General features: G+C 37.0%; 1 protein-coding gene across 6 annotated transcripts in view; it reads right to left on the minus strand.

Moving 5' to 3' along the window:
* The window catches only part of LOC135207868 (uncharacterized), a 413859-nt gene that overhangs the window by 84579 nt on the left and 304280 nt on the right, over positions 1–25000 (minus strand). For all 6 annotated transcript variants that reach the window (XM_064239753.1, XM_064239751.1, XM_064239754.1 and 3 more), the window contains one exon: positions 18969–19082. In XM_064239753.1, the coding sequence (XP_064095823.1) occupies positions 18969–19082 (114 nt within the window). The remainder of the gene's footprint in view (positions 1–18968; positions 19083–25000) is intronic.

Genomic DNA, 25000 nt, shown 5'->3' on the forward strand with positions numbered 1-25000 from the left:
TCTTTTACTTTTAAGAAATTTTTCGTTCCGGTACGAATGGTTCCATTTAGGCATCCCGATAAAATCAATTCATAAATAATTGCAACATACTGTAGGAGACTGGTTTGAACGGCAATGAGTCACAATGAGGTTCGAGAAGCTAACGCAGTGAGTGGCTGAACAGGAGCGGTTCCATTATCTCCATTGCTGTGCGTAGTGGCAACGGTCCTTCTAATTTGGGTAGGCGATTACAACATAAAAGGTCGCCTCCTCCCACAGACCAGCAGTCCTTCAACAGGTCAGTTGCGTTATTGTTCTTTTTCCTGCCTTTAGCTACTTTCTCCTCACCTATGACATTTTCTCTTTGAGTTCTCTGTAAAAGACGACTATTGAGATGCTTTTTGTTATGTCCGTCCGCCCTCAGATCTTAAAAACTACTGAGGCTAGAGGGCTGCAAATTCGTATGTTGATCATCCCCCCTCCAATAATCAAACATACCAAATTGCAACCCTCTAACCGCGTAGGTTTTTTTTTTCATATTAAAGTTGAGAACAGATGAGAACATGAAACTGCCAATAACAGTGATTCAACGAGAAAGCCAATTTATGGTTTATTTATAGACTGCATTCACTCCAATGGTGAGTCTTGCTTTGATAATTGCTTATCTTCTAAACAACCCAGATAAATGCATGTGGGAGAACAGCTGTCTATAAATGGTCGATCGATAATAATTGGCTCTCGTTTTTTCTTAATACGAGCAAAGTCAACTCACTTGTTCCTGCAAAGATGCCATCACTAATATTCACGAGGCCCTCTATCTCCCTCGTAATTAATTGTTAACGAGCTACAATAACCTAGGATGAACTAATAAACAACAATTGTCCTTAATAAGAATGTGCCAAGGCTTCTGGCGAAGGACCACTTAAATCGTTACTTTATTTTTTCTACTAGATGTTTTCGCTGAGGCTACCCCCCCCCCCCCTCCAACCCACACTTCAGAAAACAGAATAGAGTAGAAAATGTACTGACAGCACTACCTCCCTACGGGGGATGAGGGCTTAATGAAAATAAAGCATTTTCTGTCAATGCATATATGTAAAATGGTATACCTGTTGTTAACAAACACATCCAGCCCTTGACTTTTATTTGTCAAACGTTGTCAGGTTATTCAGTGGGACAGCGCTTCTTAACTGGGGTGCTCGCACCCCCCGGGGGTGCTGAAATCAATTTCAGGGGGTGCAGGGGGAAGGTCACATATGTGGCGGTAAAATATCAGTTTCTGTAGTGAAGGAATACGTTTGGACAAATGTATTTTTAACGCATTTTGTAAATTCAACAAACTAGTCGCACATAAACAACAACAAAAATCGCATTGATGAGTATTTTTTATTGAGTTTGTCCATGATCTTTCCTTTATTTTCTTATTGGTTTTGCCAACAATATTGCCATAATTACTGTTTTTGTTTTGGAGAATGAGCCAAATATATGACCAAGATGTACAGCACTTGTCTTTACTTTATCTTTGTAGTAACTAGGTGTTAACCAATGGTAGGGGTGCTGGACTACTTAGGCCTGACCAAAAGGGGTGCTGAGGTCGAAAAAGGTTAAGAAACGCTGCAGTAGGGAATTAGCAGTATAGTTCATCATCACAAGGATGCAATGAATATGTACCGGCTATGGGACGGTTAACAGCGGAAAATTCATAGGAGATAAATACGTACGGTCTGATTTTCATGGCAATAAATCGGCAATCTGAACTGATCTCGCCATGATTTGGACATTTAAAAAAGGTCAGTTTATGAATAACACTGTCAAATCTTATCAAGATAATTTTACTTGTTCTTGGCGGCATCCTGCTAATATACATAAATAGACGTACGAATGAGAATCTAATATAATTCCAAAATGGGGGAAAACCATCCTATCAGCTCTTCTGGTGACAATATACGTAGGACCCCGCGTAGCGTTGAAGGATGCACAGAAGTCAGTAACATCAGCTGAATGCTGCGGGATTTTTCGACACAGGATATGACTTTAATGACCTCCGGGAGTTGTGTTGGGGATCAGTCTCACTCGCTATCATGTCTTTTTCGAGAAGATGAGACATGTCTGCTCTCTGTTCCATTTTCAAATGCTTTGAGTATCTTCTTTCATGTCTAAAGATGAAGCGCACACATTATTCAAAACATGATGGCATACACATACTTACAGTCGTTTAAATATATGTATTCATACACTCAGATAAAGGGATTGCACAAACATACACACCGCGCAGGGGGGTTAATGTCGCCATTACACCTCAGATGGTGTACTGTAAGCATTACTAAAAGGTGTTTCCAACCTCCTTTTGGCCCCTTGCTGCACTCACTATAAAGTCTTCTTTACCTTCATTTCCGCGTCCTTTCTTCAATCTTCCTACCAAACCCCTCTCTCACTACTGCTCCTATTGTAACTGTGTGGTTTCCCCAGTTCCATCTTTAAACCCTTGTACTTCGTTTGCTGTGTATTATATGTATTTTAGAGGATCTGCTATAAGTTTTATGTGCATTTTAGTGTTCATTTGTCTTTATGTATTATAGCTTTTGATTCCGTTTTATTTTATGTAAATTTTTTATAAAATTTTTTTTTTAATTCCCAGATTTAACAATGATTCACGAAACGTTGGTTGGACTTTCTGTGAAATATACCATGGGCTTTATGCCCCATCACCCTACCCATCCAATATATAATATATATATTATATATATATATATATATATATATATATATATATATATATATATATATACATATATATGGCAGAAAGATGCTAAGGAAGTATTATAGTGTGTGTATTTAATCTAAACATTATTGTAAATACTTCCTAGCATAAGAATGACTCATCTACCAACAAGGACCAGTATATAATTTTAACTTCGATCTAAGCTCACACCAACCATGTACGAATAAGGAGAAACGGCTACATCGGTTTCTGTCGCCTCCATGTTGTTTTAAAAAGACAAGTCCATCGGTTTCTTTGGGACTTCAGCTCCATTCTTCATTCTCCCTGCTCACTGGAGGTGGCCACCGTTCGACTTAAGTACATTCAGTTGTTGGTCGAGCGAACTTAGGACTTGCATATCTTCATGCATTACAAAGCATGAGTGTGAGGTCAGCAATGTAAACCCAAAAACTTCAACAGATATTAGGAATATGCTGTGAAATGCAATGAGTCACAATAAGCCAGGTGAATGTGGGTGTATGTTAAGAGATTTTTCCACATAACAGAACGCCTTTTTAGTGACTATCAAAAAGAGAATAACGTAATAAATACATCAACATTAAAGATTGATCAACAATCGGCCAGAGAGAATTTATGTATACGAAAACGCTCTGAGAAAAATAAAGCATGATAAATGAGCCGATCGGAGTGATTTAGTATTTTAATAAATCAAGATCGTGAGACGACGTCGAGAAACTCCTTCGTTAGTCATCACTCGCGTAAAGTTACTAGGAATCCAATTTGACAAATATATTTCACATGATTCACACGGCTTCTCCTCAAAGGCTAAGTCACGATGAGGGAGCGTTCTACCACGACCAATGGCCCGATTACAAAGTTAGGTGACTGTCAATATCCATTCGTGAATGAAGAAGCTTTGGTTATACAGAAGATTTCGATCGGTAAAATTCCTTACGAAGAATAACTATGCAATATTAAAATCAATAAATTGTATGTCAACGTTAATAAACTGACAGTTTGACAGGGAAAACTACGCATCAGTTTTAATTCAACATCTCACGGTTGATTATTCAGCAATGAACGGAGCCTTACAAAATCCCTTATGTGATTAAAAGATTACAAAATCGTTCTTTAAAGAAAATCTTAATCATTAAGCTACAGTGCACACACACACACACACACACAACAAGAGAGAGAGAGAGAGAGAGAGAGAGAGAGAGAGAGAGAGAGAGAATATTGCGCAGTACAATCCGCTGTACGATTCACGTTTTAGGAAATAAACTGGTTTATTTGACGATTATGCAGCTAATGAAATAGATGGCAGACACACGGGAGTTTGAATTACGGGTCTTGTTGACAAGGTCCATAACAAAGACAGTCAGAAAAGCCGGATGTCAACACGACCGTTACACTACGCAGTTGAGAATAATGGAAATATTAGTTCAAATCTACTGACTACACCCGCACGCATTAACATTTATACATTGTAAGGTGTGCGTGTAACAATGGGAATTACACTGCCCCATTTTCAGCACAAAACCATCACATATCCTGACCAAGATGTTATGGAACTGTATTCTTTACTGATGCAACTAGGTAGAAATGAAGATAGCAAATGCAAGATTTAAACATTATCCTGTAATCAGCTTAAGATATTATGAGAGATGCAGCTGGCTATCTTTACAGTTAAACAAAGGTGAACTGTTATGGAGTTTAAACTTGAAGGATGATGGAGGTTAGTGTTCAAAGGAGATATACTAATAGAAAAGGGATAGCACGACCAGATAAATATATATATGTCAAAATAAAACAAAAAATTTTAATGTTATGAAAAGCACGTTTAATCGTCAATTGTCCATGAATAGAAGAGAGAGAGAGAGAGAGAGAGAGAGAGAGAGAGAGAGAGAGAGAGAGAGAGAGAATAAATAACAAGGAAACCCTAAAATAGTGGAGACAAAACAAAACGTCATTCGTTACACACATCTGAAAAGAAAAAGTGGATGCTGGTGAGGGTAAGAAATGCGGAGATCCCCAAGAGAACTCTCAAAGAGTAAAACAGGTGAATACAGTAAAATAATAATGTGGTTTTAGGGGGAAATGTGGGAAGACAGACTACTACCTAAGGGTTGCATGAGTCGAATGTTTTCCGTGCAAGCGGAAGAAGAAACTGGCATACTAATGAAGCGGCATGTGTTCAAAACAAGATGCTTTGGTTTTGAAGTCAAATAATAAATGCAAAATGAGGTGACGTTGATGATACTTCTATCATGATATAAAAGTGTGGTGCCCGGTAATAAAGTCACAGGGAAAAAAGTAACATAAAAAAAGTCACAATTTTGGTTGGAAAAAAGTCGCATTAATTCATGGTGGCTTGTAATCTTTACGTTATGTTTTAGGTTAGGTTAGGTTAAGTTACTTTCTTCCTGGGACTTAATTACCGGCCGCAACAAAATTATTATAACTTTTTCCTGTGACTATTTACCTGGATTCAAAAGTATTAGCGCCGAGTACCCCTTCAAACCTTCTGCTCAAGGGGTTTGACGCTTTCATACTTTTCTTTTAAGCTTCACGTGTCTTTATCTTAAAGCATAACAATATAAGTAATTCCATGTCTAAGTTGGGAAAAATAAAAGTAGCGTCCTCGCCATTGCCCACTGCAAAACAAAATCACGATTTAGGATACGGTCATGTTATCTGTATTTCACGGTAAATTTGTTCGCTTGCTGCATGATTTGTCATGTTTCTCGTGATTAGAATTATTCCAAATGTGAAAATTAAAAAAAGGAAAACATCGCACTGATTTCTAATAGATTCACTTCAATCTTACTTGTATTTTATAATAATAGATCTTAAAGATGAAAGGAAATTGGTTATTTTAAGAATGACGAAAATACAAAATCTCAAAATACTATGTAAATTTGATATGGCGACTATACTTCAGGTAACATTATATATATATATATATATATATATATATATAATATATATATATATATGTACACACACACACACACACACACACACATATATATATAAGTTATATATAATATTATCTATTAATAAATAATTATATATAGTATAAGTTATCAGGACTATGAAATTATATATAATAAATTTACATTTGCAAATTTCTGATAATTTGGAAAAAATGACCAAGAATAAATTTCTGATCCTTTTTTCATGATTACTTTTCTGACCTTGAAAAATAACAATCACAAACAAAAACATGAATCTAAAATAAACAAATCAGCAAAGGAAAACTTGAAACAAACAAACAAAATCGACCTGGAAAACCTGGAATAAACAATGGCAGCAATGCCATCCACCTTCTCTGCACTGGATGCTTTGTTCTGACAAAAGGAAGCCCATAAGGGCACTTTTATTCATAAGCTTTCATTGTTCCTAATTCTGTTGTCTCAGATCTTGCACTGTTTTCTTACTCTTCGAAACGATGTTGTAAACAGACCCAGTCCCGTACACACAGCTTTCGCTGTCTCTTGTGCGTGAATTCAAAGTGTGACGTCTTGTTTTCAACAACGAGCGATGATATTACTCATTTTTCTCATTCAAAGTGTAAAGTCTTGCTTTCAAAAGAGAATAATTTTGCAACAGAGGGTAATGATATCGCTCATTTTTCTATATTTACTTTTCGAAGGCCCTAACATAAGAGATGAAATAACTGTCTGGAGCCAAGGTTATGTTCTATTTATGCTCCGTTTTTATGCCTCGGGATACTTGCATTCATTTTCATAGTTGAAGATGCAGTTTTATGGCTTTGCAGTTGACGTCATCTTATGCAAACGTCGCATTGAAACCGAGTCCAACTCATAAAATTCATGTGGAAGTAGGTGGCCTTATGCTACAGTTACGTTTCGGTTCAGATGTCCCTATTGATTTTTTTTAAGTCATGCAGTATATTTATTATGACAGAAAGAACCACAATTTTCCTCAATATTGAGGGTTTACTCCTATTGGAGACTAATCATATTTTATCATTTTCAGTTATCGTCAACGTGATTAATTTTCCCATTTCATTATAGTATAGAACTGAGTGATTATATGCAATGAAAAGAGAGAGAGAGAGAGAGAGAGAGAGAGAGAGAGAGAGAGAGAGAGAGAGAGAGAGAGAGCGAGACCAATAAGTTCTACACATCCGTTGCTTTTATCTAACCCTAGTTGATCACTGCAGCTCTTGGCGGTCTTATCGACTATGTAAACCACAATTCCTGGGTCAGTTCAGAACATACGATCTATCTTTCCCCACCTCTACATCGTTAAGTCCATTTTTTGTCGGATGCACCAAAAATAGCACATAAAAAGAGCGACGGCGGGCAACAAGAGCGGAAAATCCCTGTGGGGAACACCACTGGGAAGTGTTCTGCGGGATGTAATGCAGACTCAAGACCTCCCTCTGGAGATAAATGGCGAGAGAAATCAGGAATGATTCAGTGTATCATGTAAATGCTCTCAACCTTGAGCGGTTTTCTTAGGGCTATTTGATTCCTTTAATAAATGCATATGAAATGCAGATCCCAGGTTCAGCTGCTGGCAGGGTTTCTTCAATATTATCTTTATTAAGACGAAGAAGTGTCTTTCAACAACTATCAGGATCTCTATACATGAAAACTGAAATTTGCGGTAAAACTAGCAAAGAAGGCCTTCGTTAGGTTTATTTCTTTTTTACCTTATTTGTCTCCATTAGAAATTGGGTCATTATGAAATGGTTTTCCGTGAATCAAAGCTGCTGGTTAAACGTTTCCCGTGAATCAAAGTTGCATATAAACCAGCCATTTATTAATCATAAGCCTAAAGAGAATTCTCAATGGCGTTTGAACTGAATATAAAATTTAGTCCAAAGGCCAAGCCCTGGGACCTATGAGGTCATTCAGCACTGAAACGGATACTGTAAAAGTTTGAAAACCTCGCAGTTGTATTGCACTATGAATCAATTATTCGGAGCGGGTGGAAAGTAAGATGGAAGAAAGAGACTATGAACGGATGTCCAGCAAAAGGAACGAATGGGGTTACAGCTAGGGACCGAAGGGACGCTTCAAAGAATCTTATTAGGCAATGCCTACACCGCATCGCATAAGGTGCACTGACGGCACTAGCCCCCTACCCCATAACTGAAAAGGGAGTAGACGATACTCAGCCCACCATTTTTGACTAAAATACAAATAAAGATGTATCCTTGGGAACTGCTTTTCAGTAGGTCGCATCAAGGATAGGGCTTTCAAATATTTAGCAGCAAATAACTCATTAACATCGAATCCATTATAGCTTGGAATAACTTATACTCGAAGGGAAAGTGCACCTGGTCTGATCATTCTTCAAATAAATGTATTAGTAGGTAATACAGGGTAGAGAAGTTAAGTTGACTGACACCAATGACCAGCCCAAAAAGGGGTTGAGCAAAATCGTGGTCAGGGTAGGTGCTCCCTTTGGATGTAAGTAATTCCGAAGGTATAATGAATTAAGGGGTTATTACGGCTTAATGTGTGAAAGTATAAGCATATTACGTTGGTTTGTCTGCATGGTGTTTTTACGTTGCATGGAACCAGTGGTTATTCAGCAACGGGACCAACGACTTTACGTGACTTCGAACAACGTCGAGAGTGAACTTCTGTCACCAGAAATACACATCTCTGACCCCTCAGTGGAATGGCCGAGAATCGAACTAGCGACCACCGAGATGGCAGGCCAAGGCCAAACCGATCATGCCACTGAGGCGCTCGCATATTGCGTTAGGACGCTAGATGTTTCTTGCTGGCACTAGGAAACTGCTCCACACGCCGACTACAATGTATACTGTAAGACCGCCTATTGAACCATGTTGTGGGGGCTCTTCTCTCATATCGCAGCAACATGGCCAATAATTGAAGTTGCGGACCTTCACTTGATTTCACATCTCGTCTTTAATTTGAGACGTTCATAGCTAGAAACTTTAGTGATTTACAAGGACATCAACCACCTGTCTAACTGCGATTCCATCCGATCGCCCACTAGGACAACAAGTACCATAACGCCACTTCCATGTTCCACGTTCTTGTTTGCATTCTCTTGGCTGCCTGCCTTCCTATGATTAGGAACGGGCAAACTTCCTCCTCATACCACCACTTTCTGCAATACAAAAAAAGGCTTCCAAGTTATTGGACTGGTCGTGACAACAGCTCCTTCGCCAATCTTCTTCTTCTTCTTCTTCCCAGCTTTAACCCATTTTTATATGGGGTCGGCGTTGTGAATGAGTCGTCTCCATCGATTTCTGTCCTGTGCATCGTTCTCGTTAATACCTTTCCATAACATATCTTCCCCTGCACAATCCCGCCATCTCTTTCTTGGTCTTTCCTTGTTCCTTCTACCCCGCACTTCCATTTCCATCGTGTCTTCCAGCATGATGTTCCTCTCTTCGCCAATGACAGAGCGAAAGAACTAAGTTACATAAACGAATATATCGGACTGACCGTTACTAAAGCTTCTTGCCCAATGTCAGAGCGATGGAGCTGAGGTAAGTTGAATAATGATGAAATCTGATCACTGCTGAACTCGTCTGGAAATATTATTTGCAAATAAAGTTATAGCAGTATTCAGGGACATCTCCATCAAGTGAAATTCAGCTTCGTTTCGGTCAGTCAAAACATGCGATCTCTTAAGAGACTCTCAAGGACTCAAACTGATTTGAGTCTGGTCAAGAGAATCTTTACAACTTAATTCCTGCGTCTACTTCCAAAGAATCAAATGTCAGGTCTCACTCTCTCAAGTTCTTTCGTTCACTAGAGTTATCTCATCTTAAATGGTATCCCTCACTCGTCCCTTTTGGGAACATTACTCCCATATTTTGGGTGACTCCTCCTCACTTCCTCCTACAGTTCTCAATATCTTCCCCACGGATGCTATTCAATTCCTTTCCTATGGTGATAAAGACTAAATCATTGGTTAAACATGATCAGGCTCAACTACCAAGGAACCTAACACATAATATTTAATTTACCAATAATTTGCATTGAATGTAAAATCACAAAATTTTCAAGATATAATTTGATTAAAATACACACACATACACGGTAGGCGGGTTTTGCCATCAAAAAGGGCGCCCACGAGATCCCTGACCTGCAATCCAATCATTCGCACATTGAGTTTTCCTGTTATCTCCGAGTTACAAAACCTCTTTTGCTTTTAGTCTGTACGATTCCAGAACACTTATTCCACTCCTTTCTGGCAAGCTTAGACATAAGCTTTTGCTTTCCCGTACCATTCCGCTGGCACACTTAGACATTCACACACACAACACACCGCACACTTCACACACACACACACACACACACACACACACACATATATATATATATATATATATATATATATATATATATATATATATACTATATATGTAAAATCTACTGGTCATTTTTACCAGATACGTATAAAACTGAAACAGCCACAATGCCCTCTTAACTTCTCAAATTTCAAATATATATATATATATATATATATATATATATATATATATATATGTGTGTGTGTGTGTGTGTGTGTGTGTGTGTTTGTCTGTCTGTGTATTTACACATTTATGTTTGTGTGATGGTTATTCATTCTTTTCATTCGCAAAATAACTAAAATTGAGTGTGCATTAAAAAAATAATTATTAATAAATAAGCTTCATGAAAAGGGAAAGTAAATATATTTAAGAGGAAAACCAGTCATGTAATTGAACACAAGAAGCAAATAGCACGCACTTGGCGAAAAGCCACGCACTGCCTGGCATCATCCTTATAATCTTTGTATTATTCCCCCACGTGTGAAAGGGAACGAGAAAAATCTATGCTTGTGTCCTCTTAACTTTCACTTGGGGAAGAAAGGCTTATTCATGACAACTGACCCTCTTTCCACCCACCCCTTCTCTCTCTCTCTCTCTCTCTCTCTCTCTCTCTCTCTCTCTCTCTCTCTGTTTGTTTCCGACGCGCGTCTACTGAAGCTGAAATCACTGGAGTTCTTAAAAACCCTTAATCTTGTAAGTAAGGGTGAAACCGAAGTGAATGAGAGCCGCCCTTTTCTAAAAATGAATTAAAACTTTAGTGGTTAGTTTAAAACAACCCTAAGAAAACTAGGTCAGATAACTTTGAATTGTCACTGAAAAATGTAATGACATAAGGGTAAGTCACCTGGATTCAACGCGCGAATTGTGACCTAATCTACCGTTATGATTTCATTATCTAATTTTCTATTGAAGTTGACGGGGAAGCACAACGTATTATTATTATTATTATTATTATTATTATTATTATTATTATTATTATTATTATTACCATAATTATTTTTTATCACAGTCCTCCAATTCAACTGGGTGGCATTTATAATGTGGGGTTCCGGGTTGCATCCTGCCTCCTTAGGAGTCCATCACTCTTCTTACTATTTGCGCCGTTTCTAGGATCACACTCTTCTGCATGAGTCCTGGAGCTACTTCGGCCTCTAGTTTTTCTAGATTCCTTTTCAGGGATCTTGGGATCGTGCCTAGTGTTCCTATGATTATGGGTACAATTTCCACTGGCATATCCCATATCCTTCTTATTTCTATTTTCAGGTCTTGATACTTATCCATTTTTTCCCTCTCTTTCTCTCCAACTCTAGTGCCCCATGGTATTGCGACATCAATGAGTGATACTTTCTTCTTGATTTTGTCAATCAACGTCACGTCTGGTCTGTTTGCACGTATCACCCTATCTGTTCTGATACCATAGTCCCAGAGGATCTTTGCGTGATCGTTTTCTATCAGTCCTTCAGGTTGGTGCTCATACCACTTATTACTGCAAGGTGGCTGATGTTTCTTGCACAGGCTCCAGTGGCGGGCTTTTGCTACTGAATCATGCCTCTTTTTGTACTGGTGCTGTGCAAGTGCCGGACATTCGCTTGCTATGTGGTTTATGGTCTCATTTTTCGTATTGCACTTCCTACATATGGGAGAGATGTTATTTCCGTCTATCGTTCTTTGAACATATCTGGTTCTTAGGGCCTGATCTTGTGCCGCTGTTATCATTCCTTCAGTTTCCTTCTTGAGCTCTCCCCTCTGTAGCCATTGCCATGTGTCATCGCTGGCCAGTTCTTTAGTCTGTCTCATGTATTGTCCGTGCATTGGTTTGTTGTGCCATTCCTCTGTTCTGTTTGTCATTCTCCTGTTTCTGTATATTTCTGGGTCTTCGTCTACTTTTATCAGTCCTTCTTCCCATGCACTCTTGAGCCACTCGTCTTCACTGGTTTTCAGATATTGCCCCAGTGCTCTGTTCTCGATGTTGACGCAGTCCTCTATGCTTAGTAGTCCCCTCCCTCCTTCCTTTCGTGTGATGTATATTCTGTCCGTATTTGCTCTTGGGTGTAGTGCTTTGTGTATTGTCATATGTTTCCTAGTTTTCTGGTCTATGTTGCGGAGGTCTGCCTTCGTCCATTCCACTATTCCTGCGCTGTATCTGATTACTGGCACTGCCCATGTGTTTATGGCTTTTATCATGTTTCCGGCGTTGAGTTTTGGACTTGAGTATCGCCTTGAGTCTCTGCATATATTCTTTCCTGATCGTGTCCTTCATCTCTTGGTGTTTTATATCCCCTCCTTCCATTATTCCCAGGTATTTGTATCCCGTCTCATCTATGTGATTGATGTTGCTCCCATCTGGCAGCTTTATCCCTTCAGTCCTTGTTACTTTGCCCTTTTGTATGTTGACTAAGGAGCATTTTTCTATTTCAAACTCCATCCTGATGTCCCCAGATACAATCCTTACAGTCTGGATTAGGTTATCTATTTCCTTGATGCTCTTACCATACAGCTTGATGTCGTCCATGAACATCAGATGGTTAATTCTGTTGCCTATTTTCTTGAGTTGGTACCCAGCATCCATCTTCTGCAGTACTTTTGTCATGGGAATCATGGCTACTACGAAGAGTAGTGGGGACAGAGAATCGCCCTGGAAGATCCCTCTCCTGATATTAACCTTTGCTAGTCTTATTCCAGAGCTTGTAAGTATTGTATTCCAGTTGCGCATTGTATTTTTGAGGAAGGTGATGGTGTTTTCCTCTGCCCCATATATTTTCAGGCATCCTATTAGCCATGTGTGTGGTATCATGTCGAAGGCTTTCTTATAGTCTATCCATGCCATGCTTAGGTTGGTTTTCCTTCTCTTACTGTTCTTCATTACCATTTTGTCTATCAGGAGCTGGTCTTTTGTGCCCCTACACTTCCTTCTGCAGCCTTTCTGTTGGTGGGGGATGTGTTTGTATCCTCTAGGTAGTTGTATAGCCTTTCGCTGATGATACCTGTTAGTAACTTCCACATTATTGGTAGGCAGGTGATAGGCCTGTAGTTACTGGCTATATTTCCCTTACTCTTGTCTTTCTGGACTAAGGATGTTCTTCCTGTGGTCATCCATTTGGGCGCATGGTGATTTGTGATACAATGCTGGAGTTGTTCTGCTATTCTTGGGTGTAGGGCCTTGAAGTTTTTGAGCCAGTATCCATGGACTTCATCAGGACCTGGGGCTTTCCAGTTGGGCATTTTCTTTAGTTGGTGTCTGACTGTGTCTGTCGTGATGTCAGTGAATCTTTGTTTTATTCTCCCTGTTTCTTCAGCCTTGACTTCCTAGAGCCATGTTGCATGTTTGTTGTGTGATACCAGATTATTATTATTATTATTATTATTATTATTATTATTATTATTATCATTATTATTATTAAAAAGGAGCAAGTATTCATTTGGTAAAGCAAGCCTCCATCGAACAGAGATTTTATATCTGAAAAGATACAACGGACAACAGCAATTGACAATATATTCCCATTTAGAGCAGGGGAAAGTTAATAATGGGTTGACCAAACCCGATGGATTTTGAGACTGTACGCTTTGACGGCTTTTGGAAAAATAAAATATTTACTCTTTCACGACTTACATATCATCATGAGATTAGAGTTTCAAAGTTCGTTCTATTAAACAGATAAAAACTAATTATCATTATTATTCAGAAAATGAACCCTATATATCTGACTTCAAATTCAAGCTTCCGAAGACTACAGTGTTCAATGGAAAGATGTGACAAGGTAATGGGAAATACAGAAATGTTAATGAAAACGAAAGCAGTGGAAAAAAATACAGAAGCTTGAACTCTCTCCCATCTTCATTTGAAGCTCATTTTCTTTGCTCTGTTTTCTCTTCCATGTTTCGCATCTCCTCATACACACACGAAGCCCTTTCTCTTTATTTTAAACGTACATTTTTTTTACCAATTAAAAATTACTTGACTTTTGCATATCAAGATTTAGAACAATTTCTTAGCTATATATCCTTTTACCTCTTTTTAGTTTGGACGAGAACAGTAATAACTCCTCGTTTTTCTTTGGATTCAAATTTACCTAGATTGGGAGAACAGTACGTAAACATTAGAAGGCACCCTTCCAACTTAGTAATGACTCAGGTCCCAAAACTTCCAAATATTTTTCATCATTACTCACGAGCATACCTGTGCGATCCCTCATTTGTGCTAAAAACAAAGGTCTACATTTTACAAGACAAAAATAGAACAAAATAACAAAATCACTGGCGCCACCTGGCTCCCCTTCCCTCCACAACTCACACAAACGCGCACACACCCACACCGTTCTGGGCTGTCTTCTGATGAAACCGGCCCATTTCCTCTGACGTGATACGGTCCATTCGCTGGGCAAGTGATTAATCTGCCAATCTGGATTTTATGTTGCTGGTTGTCCATAGCTCTCTGACAGTGATGCATTTATACTACCGTTTTCTTTGATATTCAGCTCCTTATCAAGCGCATCTCAATCAATTTCTGCTGCTCGTCGCTCTCTATCGCTTCACTGAGCAGTGTCTATCTGAAATTACATTTCAGGGACTTGGAAGTGATGCCAGCAGGTCTATAGCTTCATGCACTATTTGCGTGGGGTTTCAGACTTTTACTGATGTTTATGCTCGTATGTATGAAAATGTGTTTGTGTCTGCTGGTGTCTCGTCATTTATCCGATATTTTCTCCTCCTGTTTTTTCATTTTTTCATAAACGGAAACCTCATCTGTGGAAGACTGCTTTGCTAGTTTTGGACCTGTCTGACATATTCCACACAATTACTCGACTGTTTTGTAAAATAATGCTTTCTTTTTCTACGGGGTTGCAGTATTTGCGTGTAGAATGCATGAATCAACAGTTAATTATTCAACAACGCCTCCGTTTCCCTTGTATATCTGCAAGAATGACACGGCGATTTTTTTTTATTGAGTGGCTGCGTGAAATGGCTATGAATATAAAGACGATTTTGCAAAGGGACTTCATTTTTCGACTCGGCTGTTAGCGCGTCTACTCTAAGGTTTTTCCACACACACGGGAAGTAAGTCGTTACTAAAAAATTGCCTAATTTATGCATTATATCCTTCATTTACTTTTATTATTAAAGTTATTCTGGTTACTGGATTCCTCAAGTTTACTATGCTCGGTTTTTATTAGGTTTATTTCATGTTTCAGGAAGGAACGATTCAGTCTGCGTGAAAATTATGGAATGAAAACATTCATTTAGGTAGTAATACAGTTAAAAAGTGTAAGCTTATATTTTGGGAATATCTCAATAAACAAAGAAATTACAAAATACAAAGAAAAATCTTCCACTTCATGAAACCTTTACATATGATATTTATTGAAATATATTTCGTGCATGTTATCACGAAGATTACGATGAGCTGAAGAAGGCAGGTCTCATTTAGCCTTTCCAGTTAATGCAGAATTCGCATTGCAATCAATATTGCAAATGGATCAGAAGAAAATCATTCGCCTTAAAAATTTCAATTCCGTTCAGCTCAGAGAAATGATTTAATTGGTTTCAACTGCCTCAGGCGCTCTTATTATCACGTTGAAGGAACCGAGGAATAATCTGCTCGCTCAGTGTTAAGACAAGCGCTTGTTCATAACCAATAACATATAAATACGTCAAAGTAATAAAAGGAAATGAAAAAAAAAATTATAAACAAATAATACCTATTCATTCATTCAATGGCAAATATATCGTTGCTTTACTAAATAATACCCCGTAGGAGGGTAGGGCCATTAGTGCATCTCATGGGGTGTACTGTAGGCATTAACTAAGGTTCTTTGCAACGTCCCTTCGGCCCCTAACTGCAGCCCCTTTCATTCATTTGACTGTAACTCCGTTCGTATTCTTTCTTCCAGCTTATTTCCATCCTCACCTAAAAGTGATTTCATTGTGCAACTGCTTTGAGGTTTTCTTCCTGTTACACCTTTCACACCTTCCTAGTCTCAATTTCCCTTTCAGCGCTGAATGACCTCCTAGATCCCAAGTTTGAAAATCCAAGTTACGACACGTCAATTCCGTGGCGCGCATGCGCAAGAGGAAGCGGAATTGTGACATGAATATATATATATATATATATATAAATATATATATATTATATATATATATATATATATATATATATATATATATATATATATATATATTATATATATATATATATATATAGTATATTATATATATATTATATATATATATATATATATATATATAGATATATATATATATATATAATATATATATATATATATATATATATATATATATCTTCAATGGCAGAGTTCAAGTCATTTTACGTAAAATTAATTTTACAGCTGCAAAAATAAATAAATAAATAAATATAAAACACACACAATTTCATATATGTAAAAGTGGAAATAGCTTAATTAAAAATAAAATTAAAAATAAATATATAACATTTCAATTATTATATTTTCTGAACCAACGCTTGTAACTGAGTACTCTCGTAGGATGCCACTATTTTCAAGAAAGGATTAAGAATCTGAATAAATATAAAGAACTAATAACTAAGCCGGACAAAAGACAGGTTAAGGTCATTTTGAGCCTTATACATGAATCATAAAACATTCCCCAACCAGGGACAGTGATAGTAACGTAAGAACATACTATAGGCTACGCATCCTACAGTCAAGTTCATCAACTTGCCGAAAAACGAGTTCCCTTATGTTAAGCATTCGCAGTCCACACTCCAATTCAATTCTGAAAAAATGCATATTCTCAAGAACGATCTTGTCCAGGAAATCTCCGCACAACTATGTCTCCAAACAGGTTCCAAGACTTTAACGATCACACGAGGTACTTCGAACATTCATGTAAACATGTTCTAAGCAATGTTTCCAGCAAGATTCAATGCAAGTTTACATCTCGTGTGTGCGCAACCCAAAACTAACAAGAATACTTGAAAAAATGAGAATACCTTGCGAAATGACTGCTCAATTTATAACAAGAGGAGTCTCTGACTATTCAACCATTTTCAAAGTTGGTTATCGACTAAACAATTTTTAACACAATATTCGAAAGATCTTTTAAATGCTACCTATCAATCAGTTCCACTTTTTTGCGTCTTTACTTACTAATAATTAATCATAACGCAAAAACTAAAACTTTTACCACATAACGCTGCTCTCTTTATGAATAAACTGGATGCAGTCACTTTCTACCCTTGGAGGGGACAATTCAAAATTTTTGTTCACCGTGGCACCCTTTTAAAAAGAAATTCAACATCACGAAATCTCATAAGCTGTTGCAGATGGCTGTGCTGGACGGAGCCTTCAGTTCTTTGTGCTCCCTGAAGGAGAGCTTGATGGACGAATATCCTTTAGCCGGCCAACCCCTACTCTACAGAAGGCATGCAAATAACTCTTTCCTGTTGCTTTGGGGTATGGACAAGACTGATACCATGTCAATGCAACCTAGCACAATATCCACAAGCAAATAAATAAATCTAAATAAATTGCTAAATCTGGGCCCTACCTTTTACACTCACTGTCGTTGGTGATGGTGCTGTACTACCAATAATCCTCCTAATGATACATATAATTACCACCATTAATGCATTTGCTAATGCTTACTTAAATTCTTTACCTACTCTATTCCAAAAGGGCTTTTACTTTAACGTCTGAGTAGAATAGCTTCATGAAGAAATTTCATACCCCGACCAATACTTTCTGAACAAATGCTGCCATCTAAACATCTTTATAACAATCTTTATAACTTATAAACAAAATCAATTTTCCAAAACTCATAATATCCACGGTTCTAAAATTACGTTTTATGCTAGTGGCCCATTACTCATTATAATAAATATATTCATCAGAATATATAAGAAATTATCAATCGATACCCAATAATCCTCCTAAGAATATTGGTTCTTTTTTTCTTTACCGGAAAGACAAGACTTAACCCTTCGATGACGTGAGGGGACATATGAGACAGTTCATCTGGTTCAGGTGTGACCGGAGGGAGGTACCTCGACGGCACCCATAACTGATGTCAAGAATTCTCCCATCAAACACATAATTCACAAGAATTAGAAAACACCCCAATTACTTTTAAAAAAACACATAAATTATGAAGATTTAAAAATTATTACAAGCCTCCACGCACACGTACATTATATATATATATATATATATATATATATATATATAGTATATATCTATATATATATATAATATATATATATATATATATATATATTATATATTATATAATATATATATTTATATATATAGATATATATATATATATATATATATTATAATATAATTGTTAATATAGTCCACAGAGAAAAGAGAGAATTAAAATGACTCGAGTAGCTCGATAATTTCGCCTTCCACCAGGCCTTTTCAAGAGCTTTAGTTTAACTCAGTTAAAATAAAGCTCTTGATGAGGCCTGGTGGAAGACGAAATTATCGAGCTACTCGAGTCTTTTGTTCTCTCTTTTCTCCTGTGGACTATATTGACATATCCCACTTCGTGTTATGAAGATTATATATATATATATATATATATATATATATATATATATATATATATATATATATATATATAATGTACGTGTGTGGAGGCTTGCAATAATTGTTAAATCTTCATAATTTATGTCTTTTAAAGTAATTGGGGTGTTTTCTAACTCTTTTTGTGAATTGACTATACATATGATCATATATATATATAATATATATATATATATAGATATATATATATATATATATTGTATAGATATACATATACATATACATAATATAACCCACCTATAATGTAGAAGCAATTTAAATGAAACATATAATACAATGATCACAGATCTCAATAAAAAGTAAAGACAACAAAGGAAAACGCCCTTCGAAACGGGACAGGACAAGAAGAAAGTAAAAAAGAAAAATACTACATTGGAGGACTTACAGCAAGCATCCGAAAGTTCGTCCTCCCCATCCTCGCAGTCGGGGTTGTCGTTGCACCATCGACTCCTCGACAAACACCGCCCGCTGGAACACTCGAACTCTCCCTTGGGACAACCTGCAACAGGAGAGAGAATTGAAACGACTATAAACTTGTTACTCTCGGAAAACATTCGACTTGTTCATTCTGTCAAATATTTTTCTTTTCTTTCAGTCTTGTTCTGGTGGATTTTGGCGAGTTATCATGGCCTCTTTTTCGCCAGCACCAGACTGCTAAGGTCTGCTACAAGTTGCAATCAGCTGATTATTTGGAATATGAGAAAATAACTTATATAAACCTTCAACTCTATGCAGGTACTTAACTAATCCATTTTTAAATACTTTTCCCTATTTTTCACTCCAACTTATTTTAACTGCTTTTGGGTCTCGTTATGATCCACTGCCGCTTGCACCAGAACATTACAATTTGATACCTTCTCCTCTTCTTCTTCTTTTTTTTTTTTTTTTTCAACTTTCCTAATTTATTCGGAGTCCTGGTCCTTTGCTTACAAGTTAACAAAACAAAATGTTCAAGAATCGAAGTGTTACTCTTTTGGAATGCTGACTTCTTTCTTTATAAGGTAAATAATACTCTGTTTTTTCGTGTTATATGTTTCTTTCTACAAAGCCGTATTTCATACAAAATACATCCTAATCTTCCTAGTAGCCACTTTCAAAATCTCTGTGGCACTGTCTGGTTTGGATTTCTAATTTCAAGTCTTACTTAGTGGATATCCAATATTTCAGGTCAGAATTTCTTTTTTATTCTATTAATTTTTTTCTTTTCAATATGCACCTTTAAAGGTCTATTTCTTAAGAGCCAATACTCCATTTCGGGAAATATTCTGTTAGTGTATATTCATCCTTAAAGACCTCCAATCCTTACGAAAATGGCCTGAGGGAAAATAGCATAAAAAGAAAGAATGTATCATCTCCATGAAAAAGACAATTTAACATGTTCGTCTGCTCGCGTCCCCCTTTGTACCAATTATCTTTGTTTTCCCACGTCCCTTTGAAACCAATTCCTTCCATCGTGCAGGAATTGTTGCAATAGTAAGGTCAACGTGACAGACACAATGACGAACAAACAGAAAATAATATATAATACCAGGCCCTAACCCCTGCACTACCACCTGGCACTGTCCGTAGGAGAATAAATTACTAAAAAGCTAAACATAACCATTAGACAAAAATACCACGAACAAACGTTAGAACGAAACTAAAATCGCCCTCGTGTTTATTCATTTCTCTGAATGAACTGCCTTTCCCTTAAAATATTCCTCTCTTAAGTTTCTCCTTTTTCATAATGAGCAAAATTAAATTTTCTTTTCACGGTGACGTCTCTCCCTTCCGATCATCTGACCATTTTCGCTTTCGAGTCTTTAGTCGCTATCTCCTAGCTCCTGAGCTCTCTCTCTCTCTCTTAAAAAAAAAAAAAAAAAAAAAAAAAAAAAATGTCCTTCCCTCTCCAATTTCCTTTCGTTAAGTTTCCCATTTTCGACTCATCTCTAAAGAAAATCAACTTCTCTTGTGACTAACTGCGCTTCTTCATCCACCTGATTCTGATGTCAGCGACGCCAATTTGCAGAAATCAATCAGTTAATATACCCAAACTTTTCGTATCCCATTTGACTTTCGTTTTTGAGGATGTCTTCCAAATCATTCAATTTTCTCCGCGCCTTTAAGCCTCCTTCACTTAAGAATGTCTGTATTGCATATCAAAGCTGCGTTCCTCCCTTGGACTTCTTTACTTATTCCTAATTTATCTAAATGCGTTTTCTTCAACCTTATTTATAATCGTTCATAATGAGCGAATATTTGTATGGAATCACCCTAAATGGCTATAAACTTTAAAAAAAATTGCTTCTACAGACACAAAGCAAAATGCCCAAATGTAAACAAAGAAAAAACACAGAAGAAAACAACAAATATTTAAGCTGATACAGAAATGAGAGAGAGAGAGAGAGAGAAGAGAGAGAGAGAGAGAGAGAGAGAGAGAGAGAGAGAGCGTGCACGGTGCAACCTGAGAATAGTCAAAATTGATCAACCGATAAGCTAGCTCACAGAGATGCCCGGGAAAGGATTATGGTACAAGGGATTTGGTGATCGTCAAATGACGGCTTAAGTGATCAAGACGGCAGGTACCTCAAAACAAGAGAGGGAGAGAAAACGAAAACTATCTCTGATTTAGCACGCATATGTATATGACATTTTGTATATGCAATCGTACATGAAAGGTTACCTGGGTTATCTGGAAGTAAACCCTTATTTGTACGCGCACAAACATATACATATATATATATATATATATATATATATATATATATATATATATATATATATATGAAGGTAAAGCCACTAGGAATTTTAAAAATGAAAAGACAAAGTGCCAAGTACTTTCGTGTATTTAACACATCTTCGGGGGCACATCTTCGTGTTAAATACACGAAAATACTTAGCACTTAGTCTTTTCATTTTTAACTTTCCTACTGACCATTTCAAGCCCTGCGATGCCTAGGTTTTCTTAAATATCTTTTTAAATATCAACTGTATCTTCCTGAAAATTTGGTACAACATGTTTTACACCTTCCGCTAACATATGACAATATAATTAAGTACCCTGAATTAATAATTAAGGCACTTTACTTAGAAAATTTTCAATTTCCTCAGTATTAGTTGTAATTATACGAACACCTGTCGTTGGCTTAGCCAAAGAGTTATGAAAGAAGCCCCTCCCACTCCTCTCTTTCTTACTCTGTCTGATACTTATGAATGGAATAGTGTACTACCATATGTTTTTTTACGTCATAAAATGTACACGAACTACCATTTATTACTGATTACTTTTCATAAAGCCATTTGTATGTTTTTATTTATCATGTACCTTTCTTATCTATTTCCATGAGAATGGTGTGGTATTGGCAACTTTAGATTATTATTGGAGATATAAATATGGAAGGAAAAAAACTGATCATAGTTTATTTAAAAGTAAGATCACTATATACATTATTTTATTATATAGATCCAATAAAGTATGTACAATATATACAGAAATTTTACAGATTTTGAAGTAAATTTTTGCAGTAACCATGAAAACAGCATAGACATACAAAATGAAAAACTTGTGGATAAATATATCAAAACTTATTAATTACAGGACTATATATACACACGTATAAGGATATTTCAGCTCACTCCCCATCACTGTCTAAAAACAGATCGTTCTCGTCATCACTGGCGACGTTGACAACGATTGGATCTATGCAATCCCGGACGTTGTCAGTAAGCCAGTATTCGTTCTCGAAAGCTTGACTTCGTTGGACAGCTCCTTCCCACACCTGTTTAGTGACAGCAAGCCTTGCTTCCTCCAGTCTGGCCTTTAGGTCTGCCCTGGTGAAATGCCGTAACGATGAACGTACATTTAGCTTCATATGCGCCCATACCTGCTCGATGGCATCGAGTTCAGGATGGGCGGGTGGAACCCGGACGACAATATAAACACACCAGAACAGCTTGTAACTACTGCCCCTCTAATTTTCAGCGAGTATATTTTCCAGTATATATATACTCTAAATAAACCAAGAGGTCATAATAATCTCCCAAAATAATGAAACACAAATAAACTTTATTGCATAAACTAATTTGGATATATAAAACAATAATCCATAAAGTAATTTAAAAATGTAAAACGCTATACGTCATAATCGTAGTACGGTACACTTTCATTCATATTTTGTTAACAGGGAGAGAAAGAAGTGGGCGGGCCGTCTTTCCTAACGGTGTCCGAAAGTCTCAGTCAAAGGCAAAGAAAATTGGAAATGTTCAAGAGTAAAGGGCCATTATTAATAATTTTAGATACTTAGTTATATTGCCATACATTAGCGGAAGGTCTAAAACATGTTGGGCCAAAATTTCAAGAAGATACAGTTGATATTTAAAAAGATATTTAAGAAAACCTATGCATCGCAGGCCTTGAAATGGTCAGTAGTGGCCTCAGCTAATCAACAAAATCACGTGCTTACTTTTGCGATTTCTTAGAATATATATATATATATAATATATATATATATATATATATATATATATATATATATATATATATATATATCTGACGATTACATATGGTGTTCAGGCACCTCAAGAAGAGGGGAGCTCATTGATCGATGGACAAGTTGCAAGGGAGATCATGGAAATGGAAGTGGTAGGGACACGAAGATGAAGGTCTCAGAGAAGATAGAGAGATAGCATTTGAAAAGACATGAGAGATCAAAGGAATTGACGGAAGGACACTAGATCGAAATACCTGGAAAAGGCTCCTTAAATACAACCACCCCCATTGGGATTAAGCTGAGAAAAAGAAGGCGACAGACTATGTAGACAGGTTATGGGAAGCACTTCATTCATACATAAATATTAAGGTCAAATATGTAAAAGGGAAAATGTCAACAGCTCTGCTTCTTTCGAAATTAATTTTGAATAAATCCCTTGAGATTCCAACTGTCGTAATCGTTTAAAATTATCTTTTGAAAAGAGAGCTAATCAACTCATTTTTCGGTCCAGCTTCCACTGCAAATGCCTAGTCACCCCAAAATTATAGGAAAATGTCGCTTTAAAAGCACTTACATACACACACACGCAACCACAAAACACTTAGTATTTGTCACGGCTCTCATTTCGAGAAATGTTTCTAAAATGGCAAGAGATACAAACACAAAACGTAAACAAAAAGATCGTACGTATGTAGCTTTGAGTTGCACGTCACAAGTAGAGTAGTTATGCAGCATCAAGTCTGCGGTCCTGGTACTCCAGAATTCACATAACCTAAGTTTAAAAATATATGTGGGAAAATAACTACATAGAAAGCTTGGCTTGGAAAACGGTGACCTTAGAAACTACCCCGTATAGAATCACAGTCGTTCTATAAATCTACATTTGTGGACCAGTTAGCAGTTGGCTGTGTGTATCCGTCTGGGAGGAGGTGAAGTCCAAACAGACACAAAATCGTTCAAATACCTAATACTATATTGCCCAACAAGTTGATGGTGTTTCGATGGGGTCGCCACTTGGCCCAGTTATGGCTAACGCCTTTATGTGCTCTTTTGAGGAACAAATGCTGGATGGTTGTCCCCTATCATATCGCCCTCTCTTTTATAAGCGATATGTGGATGACACTATTGCTCTATTTAGGTCTCGAGAAGCAGCTGAAGCTTTCTTGGAATATATCAATGGCCTACATCCTAATATAAATTTCTCAATTGAACATGAACAAGACAACCAACTTGCTTTTTTTAGATGTTTTAAATTACTAGGACAGAACATGGTTTTTAATACGAGCGTCTTTAGAAAAAGACGTTCACAGGTCAAGGTACTAACTTCTACAGCAGTTGTTCCATAACATTTAATTAATTAAATAGTATTTCCACGCTATTACACCGTGCCTATACGTTATCGTCCAACTGGCACAACTTCCATAGCGAAATCCAATTTTTACTTCAGTTTTTTAAAAACAATTCGTATCCTCCAGCCCTTATTCTTGAAATATGTCAATAACTTTTTAAATGATAAATTTCAGCCACGTCTTGTACCGAACGTGCCTAAACTATTATATATGCCTCGATAACCTTTCATTTCAGTCTAATGCATTTAAGGTGCAAATACAAAAAGTCATTCAGAAAACTTTTCCGGCTGTGAATCTTAAGTTAGTAGCAAAAAATCCTAAAACTCTGGGTTCTTTGTTTCTACCCACAAAGATAAACTTCCGGCTTTGATGCGATCTTTGGTGGTATATTGCTTTACTTGCCCGAAATGTAAGATCGGGAAATACGTGGGAGCCACCAAAAGATTGCTCAAAGTCAGAATCGATTCTCATCTCGGAGTCAGTCACCGTACGGGATATACTTGAAAACGAAAGAATTTTCCAACATACGAGAACATTGCAATAAATGTAAAACATCATTTTCATATAAGGATTTTCGCATTGTCACCCAAGCGCCCAAT

Source organism: Macrobrachium nipponense, chromosome 34 (genome assembly GCF_015104395.2).
Source record: "Macrobrachium nipponense isolate FS-2020 chromosome 34, ASM1510439v2, whole genome shotgun sequence".
NCBI classification, from domain to species: Eukaryota; Metazoa; Arthropoda; class Malacostraca; order Decapoda; family Palaemonidae; genus Macrobrachium; species Macrobrachium nipponense.